This window comes from Mytilus edulis, chromosome 10 (assembly GCF_963676685.1).
Source record: "Mytilus edulis chromosome 10, xbMytEdul2.2, whole genome shotgun sequence".
In the NCBI taxonomy this organism is placed as follows: Eukaryota; Metazoa; Mollusca; class Bivalvia; order Mytilida; family Mytilidae; genus Mytilus; species Mytilus edulis.
In genome coordinates, this window is record NC_092353.1 from 68070660 (window position 1) to 68089129 (window position 18470).

At 31.8% G+C, this 18470-nt stretch overlaps 1 protein-coding gene across 1 annotated transcript in view; it reads left to right on the plus strand.

Annotated features, from left to right (window-relative positions):
* The window catches only part of LOC139492928 (E3 ubiquitin-protein ligase rnf213-alpha-like), a 67173-nt gene extending 50852 nt beyond the window's left edge, over window positions 1-16321 (plus strand). The window contains exons 45-55 of the mRNA XM_071281077.1: window positions 793-850; window positions 1813-1997; window positions 4139-4280; window positions 5004-5087; window positions 6190-6382; window positions 7025-7244; window positions 8217-8291; window positions 9371-9571; window positions 10169-10258; window positions 13938-14137; window positions 14567-16321. Of these exons, the coding sequence (XP_071137178.1) occupies window positions 793-850; window positions 1813-1997; window positions 4139-4280; window positions 5004-5087; window positions 6190-6382; window positions 7025-7244; window positions 8217-8291; window positions 9371-9571; window positions 10169-10258; window positions 13938-14137; window positions 14567-14765 (1647 nt within the window). The 3' untranslated portion in view covers window positions 14766-16321. The remainder of the gene's footprint in view (window positions 1-792; window positions 851-1812; window positions 1998-4138; window positions 4281-5003; window positions 5088-6189; window positions 6383-7024; window positions 7245-8216; window positions 8292-9370; window positions 9572-10168; window positions 10259-13937; window positions 14138-14566) is intronic.
* The last annotated feature ends 2149 nt before the right edge of the window (window positions 16322-18470 follow it).

The following is an 18470-nucleotide window of genomic DNA, read 5'->3' on the forward strand; positions in this document are numbered from 1 at the left end:
CATATATAATATTCAATCATTATGTTCATATATAAAAAGAAGGATATATGTGACATGCGTCAATATGTAGGACCTTATTTACATTTGTATGCGATTGATTGTTCGTGCTTGCCTTTAATTGGCAAATATAAAAATGTTAATTTTTTAATAATTATATAAATGTATATTGGACAGTTGCAAACAATTGGAGCGGGTTTAAACGTTTGAATGGTACCAAATCTTAACCTTATCTGAAAAAATAGTGTAACATCACATCAAAGAAAGACACACTAAAATATTAATTAAAATGGCTTAACTCAATCAAAAGACATATAACAACAAGTAAACATACATGTACACTGCACGAATAAATTTGTCCGTATTGATACTTAATGATTCCGTATAACATTAATGTTATGGTTTAGGGTAGTTGATACTTAATTAATAACACAGGAAATTAAGACTTAGTAAAAAAGATCAATTTAATGGTATTTTTTTTATATATGCAACATTTTGGCTTTGACCTAAATATTGAATATACTCAACATTCGTTTAAAATGAAGTTGTAAGTACATGAGGTGGTAAGGAAGTGCAATTTTAAATTTATGTCAAATAGCACAGACTGAGGCCAGACAATTATTTTCATTCGTGAAACTAATGTAAGATTGAGGGTACCCCTTTAATTATTTTTATTGATCTAGCATTTATTTCTAATTTCATACGTGAAGTTTGATGTTAATACATATGAAACTAGATGCAGTTTGTTAGGATAATTATTATTAGTAAAGCTAACAAAAACCTCGTATGTTCTAGGATATGGATGGTGTATTACAGAAGTGCAATGACAGTATAACCGATGACAATAGAATGGGTATTAGTATTTGTTCAATAACTCGTTAAGTTGATTGGATAACTGTTTTGAAGTTATTCATTATATTTATACAAAAGAGCGTTCTCTAGCAAAAAAGAATTGACATTCATAATTCACAATTCCTCAAATGGGGACGAAAATGCATACGAACAGATTTATATAAACAAAAAAAGCATTACAAAATGTACAACCATTACATCTCCACCTACATGTACAATTTCAATTTTACTTGTTCCTTGTTTGTAATTAGATCAAGTTTGAAAACTGCATCTTTATACTGCTCTTATTGTGATTCCTCAACTGCATGTATCGCTGACAAAGAGATAAGTTTCATAACACACACACCAAAATGAACTATGCTTTGTTGTCGTCTTCACAGTGATGCTGTCTATATTATCTTAAAGCTCAGAACTCATCGTGACAATGAATTTGATCAAAATACCCTGATAGATGTCTTTCGTAATTAATCCATACATTAAAAAACACATAAGAGCGATACAGTCCACAAATTTTAAACTACATCAGGCAAAAACAAGTCTACACTGTAATAATTCGTTGCTGTTCCGCCAAACACGATGAAGAAAACCGAATAGAAAAACTCCAAAGATCAGAGTAAGAATTGTGTGTCGAAGAAAAATTATTTATCGAGTTAAAAAGTTGAAGCAATTTTCATACTGTTAGTCTTGTACAATGTGGTGTGTATTCGTAATACGTGGCATTTGTTTTTGACCTGAATGTGCAAGTGAAGGTTTCTATGATAAAAAAAACCTCAGAGGTGAGAATTTTTAGGAATACGTTTAGAATAGCTAGAACACTGTTTCAATGATTCAGTTATTATTTTAGGGTTTATAGAATAATCTTAATAGAACTTGAAAAAGCACATTTATACATATTTCATTATTGCGTAATAAATTAATTACATGTAAAGTAGAAAATTCATGTTCGTTGAATATTTTTCCTAGGATCAGACCCACTTATTATGTTGCTACAAGAAAAACATCACACAACAGATGAAACTGATATTAAAAATTTGTATGAAAACCCACAAGTATGGAGATATCGAGCTCGTATAACAGTAGATCATTTATCTCAGATGTTGAATTCGAGGGAAGAAACATGCAAAATGTTACAACTCTTTCTTAAGGAGGTAATTATGTATGCACTATTTTTTTTCAGTCGCACAATCATATTTACTACTTCCCCAGAATGAAATAAACAAATGTAATTGTCTTCAGGAAATATCCATTAACATTTAGCTAGAATATATATTTTACTGACTAGGAAAGGTGTCAATAGACTATAGAACCTTTTTGTTTTATTCAGTCAATGTGGCTGAGTGGTCTATAACGCTGAACACAGTGTAGACAATGTTGTCACAGTATCCTCTTAGCACGAGTTCCGTCGAGAGAAGAACAAAAAAATTTCTTCCGCACTTTGCAGATTAAACATTTTAACTCATGCAATTGGAACATCGAGACTACACCGCATACAGTGTATCATGCGCTGTAGACCAATCAGGCATCTATACTGAACTAAAAATAAAGCTTTCAGTGACTTAATGTTAATATATGACAACTTCGCGATAGACTTTTATCGTTAAATAAATAGCAAGATTCGTAAACCTGCATCTGAGACATCGCAGTAATTCGTTTCTACGTCCACTTTATCTAGGCTTGTATCACAGTACATAATACTCGCTACTAGATATTATATCTTGCAAACCAGTTGTTTTTTGTCTCTCGTAAAGGAGCACTTTCCATGCCGTCACATCAAATTTTAATTAGAAAATTCCATACAGCATTTATTTTTACTTAAAGCGATTTTTGACAGGAGCAGACCAACATATATATATATATCATATTATGTTTTTATTAGCTCACCTGGCCCGAAGGGCCAAGTGAGCTTTTCCCATCACTTGGCGTCCGGCGTCCGTCGTCGTCGTCGTCCGTCGTCGTCCGTCGTCCGTCGTCGTCCGTCGTCCGTCGTCGTCCGTCGTCGTTAACTTTTACAAAAATCGTCTCCTCTGAAACTACTTGGTCAAATTAAACCAAACTTGGCCACAATCATCATTGGGGTATCTAGTTTAAAAAATGTGTGGCGTGACCCGGCCAACCAACCAAGATGGCCGCCATGGCTAAAAATAGAACATAGGGGTAAAATGCAGTTTTTGGCTTATAACTCAAAAACCAAAGCATTTAGAGCAAATATGACGGGGTAAAATTGTTTATCAGGTCAAGATCTATCTGCCTTCAAATTTTCAGATGAATCCGACAACCCGTTATTGGGTTGCTGCCCCTGAACTGGTAATTTTAGGGAATTTTTGCTGTTTTTGGCTATTATCTTGAATATTATTATAGATAGAGATAAACTGTAGACAGCAATAATGTTCAGCAAAGTAAGATTTACAAATAAGTCAACATGACCAAAATGGTCAGTTGACCCCTTTAGGAGTTATTGACCTTTATAGTCAATTTTTAACCATTTTTCGTAAATCTTAGTAATCTTTTAGAAAAATCTTTTCCTCTGAAACTACCGAGCCAAATTAATCCAAACTTGGCCACAATCATCTTTGGGATATCTTGTTTAAAAAATGTGTGGCGTGACCCGGCCAACCAACCAAGATGGCCGCCATGGCTAAAAATAAAACATAGGGGTAAAATGCAGTTTTTAACTTATAACTCAAAAACCAAAGCATTTAGAGCAAATCCGGCATTAAAAGTGTTTATCAGGTCAAGATCTATCTGTCCTGAAATTTTCAGATGAATCGGACAACCTGTTGTTGGGTTGCTGCCCCTGAATTGGTAAATTTAAGGAAATTTTGCTGTTTTTGGTGATTATCTTGAATATTATTATAGATAAAGATAAACTGTTAACAGCAATAATGTTCAGCAAAGTAAGATTTACAAATAAGTCAGCATGACCAAAATGGTCAGTTGACCCCTGAAGGAGTTATTGCCCTTTATAGTCAATTTTTAACCATTTTTTCGTAAATCTTAGTAATCTTTTAGAAAATATTTTCCACTGTAATTACTGGGCCAAGTTCATTATAGATAGAGATAATTGTAGCAACAAGAATGTTAAGTTAGATCTACAAACACATCACTATCACCAAAACACAATTATGTCATGAATTTATCCGTGTCCATTGTTTAATATGCACAAGACCAAGGTGAGCGACACAGGCTCTTTAGAGCCTCTAGTTGATATATATAACAATGTGTGAATCATTCAATAATTTATATAATACATGAACGTACCTCACTATAGAACATTTCTTTTGTAATGTAGGAACACCATCTGAGAGTTCTTATATTGATTCCAAATGTCATAAGACTACAGAAAATGTTGACTAAGAGATTTGGTAGAAAACTAGATCGAACTGAAGGAGCTGTTTTGACCATCGAAAAGATTAAACAACAAATGGATCATGGTATCATTTTGTTATTGTTAGATAACTAACTTAATCAACCATAAAAAAACCATCTTGCAATGATAATGTTAAAATATTTGAAAGATAACCAATATGATAGTGCTTTTCATATATGCATGTATCTAATCGATTTATAATTTCAGTAAAGGTTGTTCTGCCACCTTAGATTCTAAAAAAGAACAAGTCAATGTCAAGATTTTTAATCAAATTAGCAATTTTTTTTTTAAACAATTTTATATTTGGTGAAAAAGTGTCAATAGTTATAATAATGCTTCTGTTAGATTATTGTGTTGTCTCTTGGCTGCGCACGATGTTTCCACAACGGAAATATAGATGGTGAACTGCTTAAATTTAGTATTTTTCATCATTTCCGTAAAAACAATACATATTATAACGCAATTGTGACGTCACCCGATAAACATCTCCATGGTTATCACATATATTTCTTGACCCTATGCATTTCTAAACATTATGTGCCAATTTGAAATAGTTATAAAACTTTTTGTTTTCTTGGGCAAAAGCCTTAAATGCCCGTACCGCAAAGTATGACAAATTGTATCATTTAAACTCCCATTATACCTCATGAAGCAACCACATCCGTATTTATTATTGTCAATTTCGTTATCATGAAAGTCCTAGTTTTATATTATACAGATCCCTCTATAAAATATATCTATTAAATTGCCTTTAAATTACCATCAATTGAGTTTATTTTCGTTATAGGTGGAACACTTAATGAGTTCAAAGAATATTTAGATAGTTACACGGAAGCCTGGGAAGCAGTACGACAATCGCTAGAAACTTATAGTATGTGCACCGTTTAATTTCAGAATGCAAATATTATTCGCACATGTTTTGTTGAAAATCTGAACGTGTTTTATATATAAATAACTTATACCACTTATGTATTAAGCCGATAATTCCACAAAGATAAATTCATAAATGAACAAGAAACTAAACTATGGCTCAAACTCTCTATATCAATGTTGACTTGAATTATTCAAGTCTTTTTAAGTCCCTACTGTCATGTTCTGTTCATAATTCTTTTAACGTGTCAAAATACTTATACATCCCTGGCTTTCATATTTTTAGTTTAGGATTTTCTGATGAATTTTTATCTATATGAACACTTCAGACGCACAAAATGTGTACTAAATAATAAAATTTAGAAAGGAAATGGTGAATGTGTCAAAGCAACAACAACCCGATCATAGAGCAGACAACAGCCGAAGGCCACCAATGGGTCTTCAATGTAGCGAGAAACTCCCGCACCCGGAGGCGGTCTTCTTCAGCTGGCCCCTTGACGCATAACAATACGCACATTACAATTCAGTTCAAGAGAAGTCCGAGTCCGATGTCAGAAGATGTAACAAAAGAAAATAAATAAACTAGTATGGTTATATTTACAGATACAATGAGCAATACCTTTACTAGCGAACTGCTAGCTAACAATTATAAAATTCTCCGATGATGAATTAAAAAGCTTTTGAGAACCTAAGATTACAACTCAAAGAATTTTGACCTTTGATGTATTTAAACTCTTCTTTATAGTACTTGTATCGTCATCTACATATATAGCTCCTAATGCGTCTGTCCGGACGTTCCTGATCAAAGTAGAAAACGAAAAATGCTTCAGACGGACAAAATGTATCATCAGTATAAATCTCAAAGTTTTTCATGAGAACAAAAGGTTTATCACAGTACCATATGGACCAGACAGTAATATTTTGTAATTTCGTCAAGTAGAAGGGAATCCGGTATCCAAAGTTCACAGTTTAATAGTTTGTATATCGTATTTTCATTTTTGTGTTATTAGATAATTTTGGGAAAACACTATAAAAAAGTCAAAGAGCTTATATCTTTTAAATTTGTATTTAATAAAATGCTTGATTGGAATTTATATCTCAAGGTTGTTGTGCAAATGGTGGAATTCTCCGAGTTGGTAAAAGTTACTGCAGAAAACCAATTGATGACAAGACACCAGTCTGTTATCTGCTACCAACTTACAAAGATACTGGATTATGTGCATATCTAACTTTAAGATTTTTGTTGGAAAAGCAAAATGCATTCTTGGATGATTACTGCAGGCATAAACAAATTCCGTAAGTAAACAAGACTAATTATTTTTTTTGGCAATGAGTAAGTTCATGACAAAACCAAGGGAACAGTAAAGAACATCGATTTTATATATACTAGCACTTATCTTATTACTTACTTCTCAAATTATTGAATATATAATATCCATTGAAAGGTTTTACTGAGGATTTATTTATATTCGTTGGATACTAATTTTTGTGAATTTCGTGGATACAGGGGAATCACAAATTGTCTAAAGGAATGTATCTCAACTTTGCTGAAACACCGAAATTGAATATCCACGAATATGCAAGTTTTTCTCAATCCAAGAAAATTGGTACCCACAAAAAAGATGAATCCCAGTATTGAATACGGCTATAAAAAAGATGATAATTATGATAATTTTTGTTTTGAAATTATCAAGAGAAAAAGGTACGCAAATGATTCATGGTGTGACATTTTGTTAGACTGATGTTATACGCGTGTTCATCTGTTAAAGTAATGTTTAAAGGGGAAACATAATGATACTTTGTTTTTTTATTTTACTTCCTTAGTTTCGTGAAGTTGAAAATGTTTTTTAAGTAAATATTAGCAAGCAGTGATATATTTTACGATAGAACATTGTATAAAAATGAACACCTATATTGTTATATTTATTTCATATATAGATACAGGTCTTTGCCAAGAGTACACGTGAAGGACATTTCTGTAGCACATTTGATAAGCTTCCATCCTGATAAAGACTTATTGCCAATGATTTTGGCAAATTGTAACTATTCATTTGAAGTTGGTCATGGAACAAAAATAGACTACAACTTTGTTAATCTTGAAAGGCAGCTGATGGACAGGTTTCTCTTCTCTAAATCTGTTATAATTGGATTAAACGAGGTAATTCTTTGTTTTATTGAATACGAATTGATTTAAAAAACAAAACAGAATATGGTAGTATAACCACGACAAATACATAAAACAGGATACAGAAACTGAATTATCATCAATGGCAGACCAAGATAAGGGAGTCAATATTGAACACTTCTTAATTTTAGAACACAGAGCAACACGACACGGTTCGATTTTGATTTGATTTTCGCGGTTTTTCAATTTTTCAAGCTAAAAAGTCCGAAAGTTTTCAAGTAGACATTGTTCATTTGTACACGGACAGAACCCTGAAAACATTTATACAATTCACCTTTATGCGGACAAATTGTTGGTTCGACATATGAATTGGCGTATTGGCATTTTTTTTAAGGGGCATATATAATCTTATTGTAATGGCTGCCGTTATGATAAGGCAAACTGGCCGGTATGCAAATTGGCAAAGTACCCCAAATGTTGCCATATGAGTAGTAACTACTAAGGCAACTAAGTCACTGAGGCCCCGAAAACACAATGTCATACATGAATAGGGAAATACATCTTCATGTAAAGGTAAAATTTTACATAAACTCTACCTAAAAAAAATTCTGCACTGGATTTGTGTTTCAACAATCCAACCAATCAGGTGATGCTCGACTTTAAAATACTTGCAACTTGGAAGATTATTAAAAGAATAAAGATCTTCCAATAAACAAAAAAGGACGAAAGAGCATGATAGCTAGTGTTGCGTTTACACAGAAGCAACAATCAATAAAATAGATATCATATCATGACTATGAACACATTGGCTGTGGTTTTTTTTAAATATCGTCACAAAAATGTACATGTCAGCATATATAGAATAGAACATTTTTTTCAGTCAAATTATATTGTGGTTGTTACTATTGCGTTTTTTTGTTTATAATATACAAATTGTGAATGTAGATAACTCAATCGTTTTCCATAAAAATATGTAAAATAACAATAAAAAAAGAATATTCACAGATAGACGTGTTTACATATAGAGCAGAAAACACAAATGGTGCTGTTCTGGATGCCCTATCAAAAAGAATCGTACAGGTATGCTTTTTAAATTTATGTAGACAAAAAGAGATTGATTGAATGTTTATATCTTAGTATGTTTTTATCTATATAGAAAATAATGAACTTTTATTTTTCCATTGCATAATACTTATATTGACTTGTCTGTCAGTAGCTTGAAATACATACTTTTATTGACTTGTCTGTCAGTAGTTTTAAAAACAGTTTAGCATCCATACTTCCAGGACTATTTCAGGTTTATTTTTCATTTGGCAAAGATAACTAGTAGTGTTGCTTTAAAGGTAAGGGTAAACGTTGAAATTTGAGAAAAAGGAAATAATACATGATTTAAAAAAAGAAGAATGATCATTTATGAAAAAAAAAAGATTTCGATACACGCTACATGAAAACTAAAACCAAGCAACACGAACCCAAACAAATTCAAAGATGTTATCTGGTACTCTTTTAAAGAGAACAGCTTATGCTCCACATGCCACATGATATGTTAGCATTCGGTGTTGAGTCTCATTCTATGATGTCACAATGTTAAGAAAAAGAGAAAAATAAATAAACTGTATGTGTCTGTTTTCAAATTCATATTTGCAAAGCTGATTCATTGTTTTTTTAAACAGGAAAATTATACACGCACACAAAGATTGTTATTGATGTTATCATTACAACTTTAAGGTTATAAGGATCTGTTGTCGTTTTTACTTTTCTGTCAACACTCTTCTGTATCGTGATATATTTTTAGTGACCTGTGATAATATGAATGGAAAAGATTTTTGAATTTGATAAGAGAAAAATAAATATTTATAATAAATTAAGGGACAGTCTGTTTTAAATTTTTCTTGGAGTTCAGTATTTATGTCATTTGACTCTTGTTTTATAATTCGCGCACATTTCATGGCAAGTATTAGGACGCTAGTAGCAAGTTTGGTATATCAGCGTGGACACATTCTATTAAAGTTTTTAATAAGTGTGTTATACTATTTTAGTAAAAGACTGATATTCTGAAACATTTAAAAAAAACTTAGATCGTTGCAACTAATCCGTTATTTTGCATTTATCGTTAACATATTAGAGTGATATAGTTTGTATTTCTGCTTCTTTTGCAGGAGAAAATTCCTCATGTATTGCAAGGTCAAATAGAGTTAGAGCTACGAAAGATTCCGTTCTCAGATTTGTGCGAAAGTTTAGACAGATTAGATGTCGCTATCAGTTTTCTCAAATCTGTTGGAACAGAGAAACCACAAACTTTGCTATATAACTTCATGACAAAAGTATTGAAGATGGAAAAGTCCTTTCCTAGCCAAAAGGTTCGTGATCCTTTTTACTTGTTTGAAATGCTATTCAGTGTGAACATGCATGTTTTGATGAAAAGTGTGTAGTGAAAATGTAAATTAAAGAAAAAAATAAAATAAAATAAAAACACTATACTACAGCTCTGTTTACTGATGATCCCATTCATGAGTTTGATTGATAAATGTAAGTTCATATAATCTGCCATCAACCTGATATGAAGATAACTAACTAAAAATAAAGATTCAAAATATAAATTGTGTACATTTTAAGCTAGAAAACAATGGTTATTTACAAATAGTTGCATATGAAGTATATATCTTATATCAAAAACATATTCTAGTAAGCCTGACAACTAATGATATGATTAGACATAACCAACAAATTGTTGTTTGATTGTATTATTTATTCCATATATTTTCATATATATCATGCATCAAACCGAAATCCCGTCTTTTAAAATTTCTGGAGGAACGTTTGCTAATTATATTTAAACCATATGAAGAACGCCCTTTTAAATTTTACACTTTTAGTACGACAATATGTGCAAAATATTAAGAAGTCTGATTATTTAATAACTTGTTATCCCTCATTTTGCTATTACCGTATTGTAGGCACAACAGTCTATCATGTGCTGTCATGCAATGTCTTGGTGGATGAAACTTGCACTTGAACGAGCAACATCGTTGATGAAATACAACCAGGTAATTTCTCCAGTTTGTTTTCCTAAATGGAAATATATCATTTTGTTATACAATAAATGTTTGTTAGTTGTCATTGGTATTTATTTTGCTTTCAATATATGCAAGTACTAAGAGATCTGTACTTCGTGGGTTTTTTATTTTTTGGTTGTTCTATAGTTTGTTTTATATTGTGCTGTTACATTGATACAAGACCAATGTCCAAGTTTAAGGCACAGTTATGCGCCCGTAAACATGTGTAACCCCGACTTATACAGTGTTTGTCTGTCTTAAGTCATGAGCCTGTAATTGCATAGTTGTCGTGTACATGTGTTGCTGTATATCACCTTTTGAGTGTTTTTTTTTTGTATATTAGCTGCCAGATTGATGTACAACATAATACACGGAAAAACAAATATGATTTACATCAACAAACAAAAACCACAAAATTACAGTCAATTTAGACAGGCAAATACAGAATGTGGCGGTGTTAAACATTTTTGAAGGCGCCAACCATTCCCTTAACCTTGGACAGTGGATTAACAGTACAACATAAGAACAAACTATAAAAATATGTTGATAAGGGCTTATCCAATCAGATCTATACAACGCAGAAATACATCTAATTAAAACACAGAGTGTACGTGGCAGGGTACATAAATGACCAAATTATCCATTAGTACACAATGTCATTCAAAATCCAATAGTTTAAATAAATGTGTAACAATCAGAGATAATAGGACCTAGGGCAATATAAAGATACAGCTATCGACATATCATTGCAAATAACATCTGCGTTGCAATTAGATTGCGTTATCCCGTTTGAAATAAGTATTCTACACGTACAAACCAATTTTCAGATAATATACATGTTGCGACTGTCCCAGGTCAGGAGTATCTGGCCTTTGTTAGTCTTGTATGACTATGTATTTGAGTTTCTTTTATATATTTCGGAGATTAGTATGACGTTCATTATGACTGAACTAGTATACATTTATGATTAGGGGCCAACTAAAGCACGCTTCCGCGTGTGGGATTTTCTCGATGCATTGAAGATCCATTGGTGGCCTTTGTCTGTTGGCTGCTCTTTAGTCGGGTTATTGTTTCCATGTCATATTCCCCATTTCCATTTCATCAAGTTTTCACAGAATCTTCATGAAATAATGCCATGGTGCAATACCTGTCTACTTTTTGAAAGGACTCATTTCTGAAGTTTCCTATACAACAACATGAACATTACCATGTCAAACTATAGGGCTAACATTTATCAGCCGCAACTCTGTCCAAACCAGCATAGGGATCATAAACAAATTTCCTCTCAGATTTGTAATTTTTGTCTTTTTGTTGTGTGGATATACAAGTAAGTACCCAGTCCTGTCCAATCTGTGATTTTGTTTGATGTATTTCTATTTGTATCCATTGCATGAGTAAAGCCTTTATCAACTGATTTTTGTGTTCGTTCTTATGTTGTACTGTTACACCACTGTCCTGGAAAGGGGTTTGAATCCCGCTAACATGTTTAAGCCCGCCACATCATGCAGATATTTGCTTGTCCCAAGGCAGGCGCCTGTTAATCAGTGGTTGTCATTTATTTATGTGTTATAGTTGTTTGTTTTTCATTTTTTGTTCATAGTTTAGGCCGTTAGTTTTCTCGTTTGAATGGTTTTACATTTGTCATTTCGGGACCTGTTATAGCCGACTATGTGATATTGGCTTTGCTCATTATTGATAGCTGTACGGTGACCTACAAATGTAAATTTCTTTGTCATCTTGTCTCTTGTGAGGAGTTGTCTAATTGGCAATCATACCACATCTTGTTTTATATTTGGATGCTACTGTACACCTTCTATTTAACTTGTTGATCAGAATATTATTTTAGATTTTTCATATAAAAACATGAATTCCGACCACAGATTTTATGAATATTACATCCACTGTCTGCACTTGCCACTAATTGAAAATGGATAGAAAAGTTGACGTGCACAATTACTTTAAGTTCCTTACCAAACAGACTTTGCTATTGACTTATTTGGGTACTCATTATTCCTGCAATATATCCTTTACCCTATATTACATTTTATCAAAATTGTCTCACAATCATAACCATATGAAGCTATTGTGCACCTCCTGTTTTTTTTAATCTCAAGGGTTTCCTTACCGAAAAATGGACTATATATAAAAAAAAGTAAAATCACAAAAATACTGAACTTAGAGGAAGATCAATTGGGAAAGTCCATAATCACATGGCAAAATCAAATAACAAAACGCATCAAAAACGAATGGACAAGAACTGTCATATTCCTGACTTGGTACAGGCATTTTCAAATGTAGAAAATGGTGGATTAAACCTGGTTCTATAGCGCTAACCCTCTCACTTTTGTAATGACAGTCTCATCAATTTCCGATATTTTTACATTGATGCGTTAAATAAACAGACACAATAAATATAATAGTCAAAATATGGGTACATCAGTCATCATCGTTTAACAATTTTAAAAGGGAACAATTTAACAGAACACAAAAACATCTACTATCTACGAACACATTTATTGAGTGTCTGACGTCAGAAAATTTTATACGTCACATAAATTTGTCGTTCAATGTGCGTACAAACAATTTTAAAGTTTTCATGGGAATGTTAGCATACAGGGTTAAAAAATCAAAAGTATTGTAAGAATAAATTTAAGAAATAGACCGAGATTTAAACTAGTCCAAAAGTTATATATAGAATTTATAAGAATCCAAAAATAGTTAATACCACTACGCGATTGAATGATTTTGACGTTTGTGGTTCAACGTATATTGTAATTCATAATAGAAATATATTATAATGACATATAATAGAACAATATCATACTGACGGGATCTTTTAAAGTACAGAGTCACGTTATCAGAACAAAAGAAATACAAAAAGTCGCAAATACAAAACAAACCACAAAAAAATGAAAGCCAATACAAACACATTGACGAGATGTATAAGTACCGAGCCACGTGAAACGGATATCACATGAAACCATTTAACAGTAAAAGTAATATTAATAATAGAACAAAGACAAATGAAAGAACTATAAAACACGTTGTTAAGATGATAAACAACATCAGTACGAAGAATCTATACATCAAGACCATCGTGTATTATTTGAGAAGTTGATACGGAATATTTATCAACAAGGTCTTGGTACCTTCCGATGAACTTTTTTAGAAAAAGAACGAGACGTTCTTTGACATACCCCTGTTTCATCAACTTTCTATTCAGACACTGATGACGTATTACAAAGTCTGAGTAGGAGCTGCAAGCTCTTGAATATCGAATAAGTTGGGAAATATATATCCCATATCGTGTTGTGAGCTTTGATGACAGTCACTCTGTTTTCAGGCGAAAGTTATATAATACTTACTTTAGCATATTTTTTCTTATGTAATTAATGTTGAAATGTCCATAATGTGGTTGTTCTTTTAATCCAGAAGTATTTAGGTATATGCAAAAATCATAAAGAGCATTAATAACTATTTGACTAAAAAATTTAAATGAAAATATGTTTAAAACAAAACGTCACTAAATTAAAACAACGGGATATAACACTATATTCTATGTTTATCCAACCAGGAAAAGAGATGAATTTAAAAAGTTAACCTATGACAATATATTTTATTTGATGTTATTGCGGTAATCAAATGAAGTATTAATTTTTTTCAATCACAGGAACCTTTTGAGGGAATAGCTGATAACTTTACTAAGCCTTTAACGGAGAAACAAAAGTCATTTCTTGAGAAGACCTTTAGCGCATTGCCTTTGGATGCTATATCTAGTTTGGTAGAACTGATGTTTGAATTCATCGTTCTAAAAATAGATATTCAGATAGACCTAGAGGATGATTCGTACTGTAACATTTCAGATAAAAGGTGTGTGCAATTAGGAATGCTTTGAATGTGATGATCGGTTGATATATATTAGTAATAGGACAGAAAATGTCGATATCTTTTGTTAATGCCTGAGTTGCAGAAATACCAATCAAACAGGTGTTGTAAGTATTTGAATGTTGACCTGCTTTGGTGTAGACCAAACACCCGAAGAGACTATACTTGTCGAAATGGGCATCGGGTGCAGTAACTGTGGTACCGATTACTTTATACATAGTATTATGATTGTAGTCATAACACGCTTAAAAAAATATTGGAAATATATTCTGCCATACCAAACAAACAAACACTTTCAATAACCTAAATTTATTAGAAAACTTCACCCTTTTTAGATGGACTTTGATGCATTGGAATGGGTGTCTTTATGTAATATCAATACTCAGCATATGTTTACTTGTTTTATTTTTGCAGTTTATGTGACTACCTTAAAGAATTTCCAGATTCTTTGCCATATAACGAGAGCTCAGTGGTAGACATAAGTCTTTTGAAGGTTATCGACAGTTTAACCACAGATCAAAACGAGGATAACCAAATAACTATTGGACATTCGGTGAATTTTTGGACATTTATCAACAACATGTTGATAACAAAGCACCATCAAAGAAACTGAAAATTCCAAATTGGAAAAGGGATACAACATTCTACTTTTTGTTCTTTTTTGTTTACTGTTTGATGTGTAATTTATTTTTATTAGTCTTTTTTTTACAGATGATACAAATGTATTTTTGTTTTCGTTTCTAGCACATCACAATGAACCTGCATAAATCATGATTTTAAAAAAGCAAAACATATGTCGTCTAATTCATAATTCTAAATAATTCTTATATTATTTTAATGTCTATAAATACGTGAATTGGATTGGTCAATAAGAATTTTTCTCTTGTTTTACACTTCGATAAACCATGGTTTCAAAACTACTTTCGTAACCTTCACTGATCTATTCATCCGCGATACCCATCCATGCAGGTATCCCAGAATTTTTGCAAATTGAGATTGAAAACCAAATACATAATTGTTTCTATTCTAATGCATATATAACAAAAAAGATTTATTGCATTAAAGCTTTGAAAATATATGAAATTAAGATGTAAATTAAAACTCCGCGATATTTCATGAATGATTTTGCGAATTTACGTCACTCAAAACAAGACGTCATATGAATGTAAACTTTCAAGCGACCGACTATTTCGAGTCCAATTTGAATAATATCTCATTAAAATGAAGTTTTGGAGGTAGGTGATACATTATTTTAGTTTCTGTTGCATTAATCGAACATTTATGGATTTTAGAAAGTTAATATGGCGGCCATAATTCCTTCGTTACGGTATGTCAATCGTGCATTTGATGGTAAATAGTAGGCAGTTAATAACAAAATATGAATTAAAAATCGCGAATATTTGGTTTAAGAGTTATAAGGATGAAACACATTTTTTCTAGTCTTTCGGACTTTTATTCAGTTTGTGAGTTAATCGGCCCGGTTTACACACCAATAACCCCTAGAAAAATGTGTTTAATCCTATAACTTTGCGGGATTTGTTTAGGCGTAGGACAGACTATGATAATGCTTATGTGTCCATATAAATAAACTCATCATTGATACCAGAAATGAAATTTCATATTTTTTTCATAGATACATGTTTATATAATATATATATATTGAGTACTGTTTATTATTTTGTTTATTATATCATGATTTCAAAGGAACCATGGTTTCATATTTTCTCTTTTGATATAAGTTAGACTGTTCAACTGTACCGACATTTTGGGAAAGACATGTTTTAACGGGGAAAATGTTGTCTTTGTTTTGCTTATGATTTAATATTAATATCAATGTTTGATGAAGTTGAAGTCCAATCAACTTTAAATTTAGATACATGTTTCCTATGATATCTTATCTTTATTTCAAATCAGAGATTTGATCCACACTTCATGGTCCACTGAACATAGATCATGAAAGTGCGATTGGGGCTTCCATGTACTATATGGACGCATTCTTTTTGATAATGTTATAGATCTATAAATTCAAAATAGTGAGTTTTAAAGAGACTAAATATTTAGATGAATAATAATTTATTAGAGATTGTTACAATTGAATTGTAATTAATTAGTTGAGCATTTGTTTGTATTATTTTGAATAGCTTAAAATCAATAAAAGTATTATAAAGACAGTGATTTCATTCGTAAGAGAATACATTTAGTTCTATGATAAAGTTCAGCACAATTCCAAAAATCACATGAAGTCAACTTTAATGTGACTTACAGAGGTATTGTGGTCACTGATTGGATAAATCAGTGTACTTTATTTACAGATTAAGTTTTCAGGAGAGGAAATAACCACCAAAATGTATGACGAACGCCACCATTTGAAACTTTTCTGTAATTCTAAAGAAAACACAAAAGGTTTTATTTGCTGACTTAACCGTTAAACCTAAGAAAAACACACGGGAGCTATAGTGATGTGTTGTTCCGTCACGATGGAGGAGAGAACGCGTTTGTAGCAAAAATTGTTTTGCTGTTACTTGGAAATATAAAGGCTTAGATATGCCTGACGAACTGTCAATAAACGATCGTACGTGTAAAACGCCAAGCATGTACACTGTCATTTAGAAATATAAGCATTCAGTTTAAGTCACAAAAATGAAGTATTTTTTTTTAAATACTAAGGATTTTCTTATTCCAGGAATATATAGCCATATTTAGAACAACATTTTGGATTTTTGGGTCAGCAATGCTCTTCAACTTCATATTTGTTTGGCTTTCTAACTATTTGGATCTGAACGTCACTGATGAATCTTATGTAGAAGAAACGCGAGTCTGGCGTATTAAATTGTGAGTCTGGTAAATTTGATAAAAGTTGGACGAAAGATACCAAAATGGACAGAATAACTAATCATAGATATTTGAAAATAATCAAAACGAAATTAAAAAATTGTACGATCGTATTTCATATGTAATAAATGATTCCCGCGAGGCCATTAAACAAGTTTCTTATTAGTTTACGCAAAAGCAGATTTAGTTGTTGTTGTTTTTCTTTCATTTTAATATTTTTTATCTATTTATACAGCTGTGAATTTTGTAACTTATTCATGTTTATTTTCAAATTTGTGGAGTATCGATAATACTATTGGTGAAAACATAATTTAACACCAGAATGCTTCGCAAACGTTAACAATTTAATGTATTTGCTTTACTACCAGACCCTATAAATTTCATTATTATTTGTAATCTTAAAGGAATTCGTTCTCAAACATATTTCAATCAATATTGAGGCGTTTTAGGACACAATTGAGGATATAATCGCTTTTGTTACAATGACTGTATTGAAATGAAGCATAATATGTGTGTTCTTACATCAATGCAAACAACTTTTGTTTTTCTCGAAAAAACAAAATGCATCTGGATAAAATCACAATGAACAGGGATTCAGGTTTCATTCAAGAAAGGTAACAACGTCCGTCAATTAGTACTCAGTTCCGTTGTTCTTCGGCTGAGGTGGACAAAGTTTAATGTCCTACCCGACATAGATCAGATTGAAACTATGATACTTAACATCAAATACACTCCTTTTACAGACTATGTAGCACAATACTGATCGGACCATTACACAACACAAGGACAGCGAACTACACATGATCTATAGGGATGGTAACGCAAGCGGAAGACACATTCCAGTACCCAAGTCCAAACATTTTTAAACTCATAAAACTACTGAAACACGAGGAAGCTACGTCCTGACCAGCCAATGGGAAGAGTGGGAAGAGAGAGTCTCCCACTTTATTCACGTTGAATAGATTAATAAATTTTGATAGACTCATACTCGTATACAGTGAACTTCTAAAAAATTTACCACAATTATGTGTGATTTGTATAAGTGTTGTTAACTTGTATGGTTTGTTTCATTTTATAATGTTTGCTTACTCTACTGTTGAATTTGTGTCAATTTTTTTCATATCTATTTAAAATAAAAACACAGAATTCATACATACAAAATAACCTATAACTTATTCAAAAAAATACTGGTCAATTAAATGTTGATTAAATATATTTATACAGTGCAAGGGACTTAACAATTTTTTCTTATCTTTTATGATTTGACATTATACACGTCTTTAAATTGGTATAAAGATCATTAAATGTTAATATATACATAAAATATACGCAAATCATCAGATGAAGCTTTCACTGGAAAAAGTTAAATTTACGGAAAGTCATCATGCTTTTGTCCACAAAAAGTCACCAAATAATATTTTATGAACATTCACTTTTTTAAACATTTGAAGAACTATGTTAATCTTAAGACTGAGCATCATGAAAC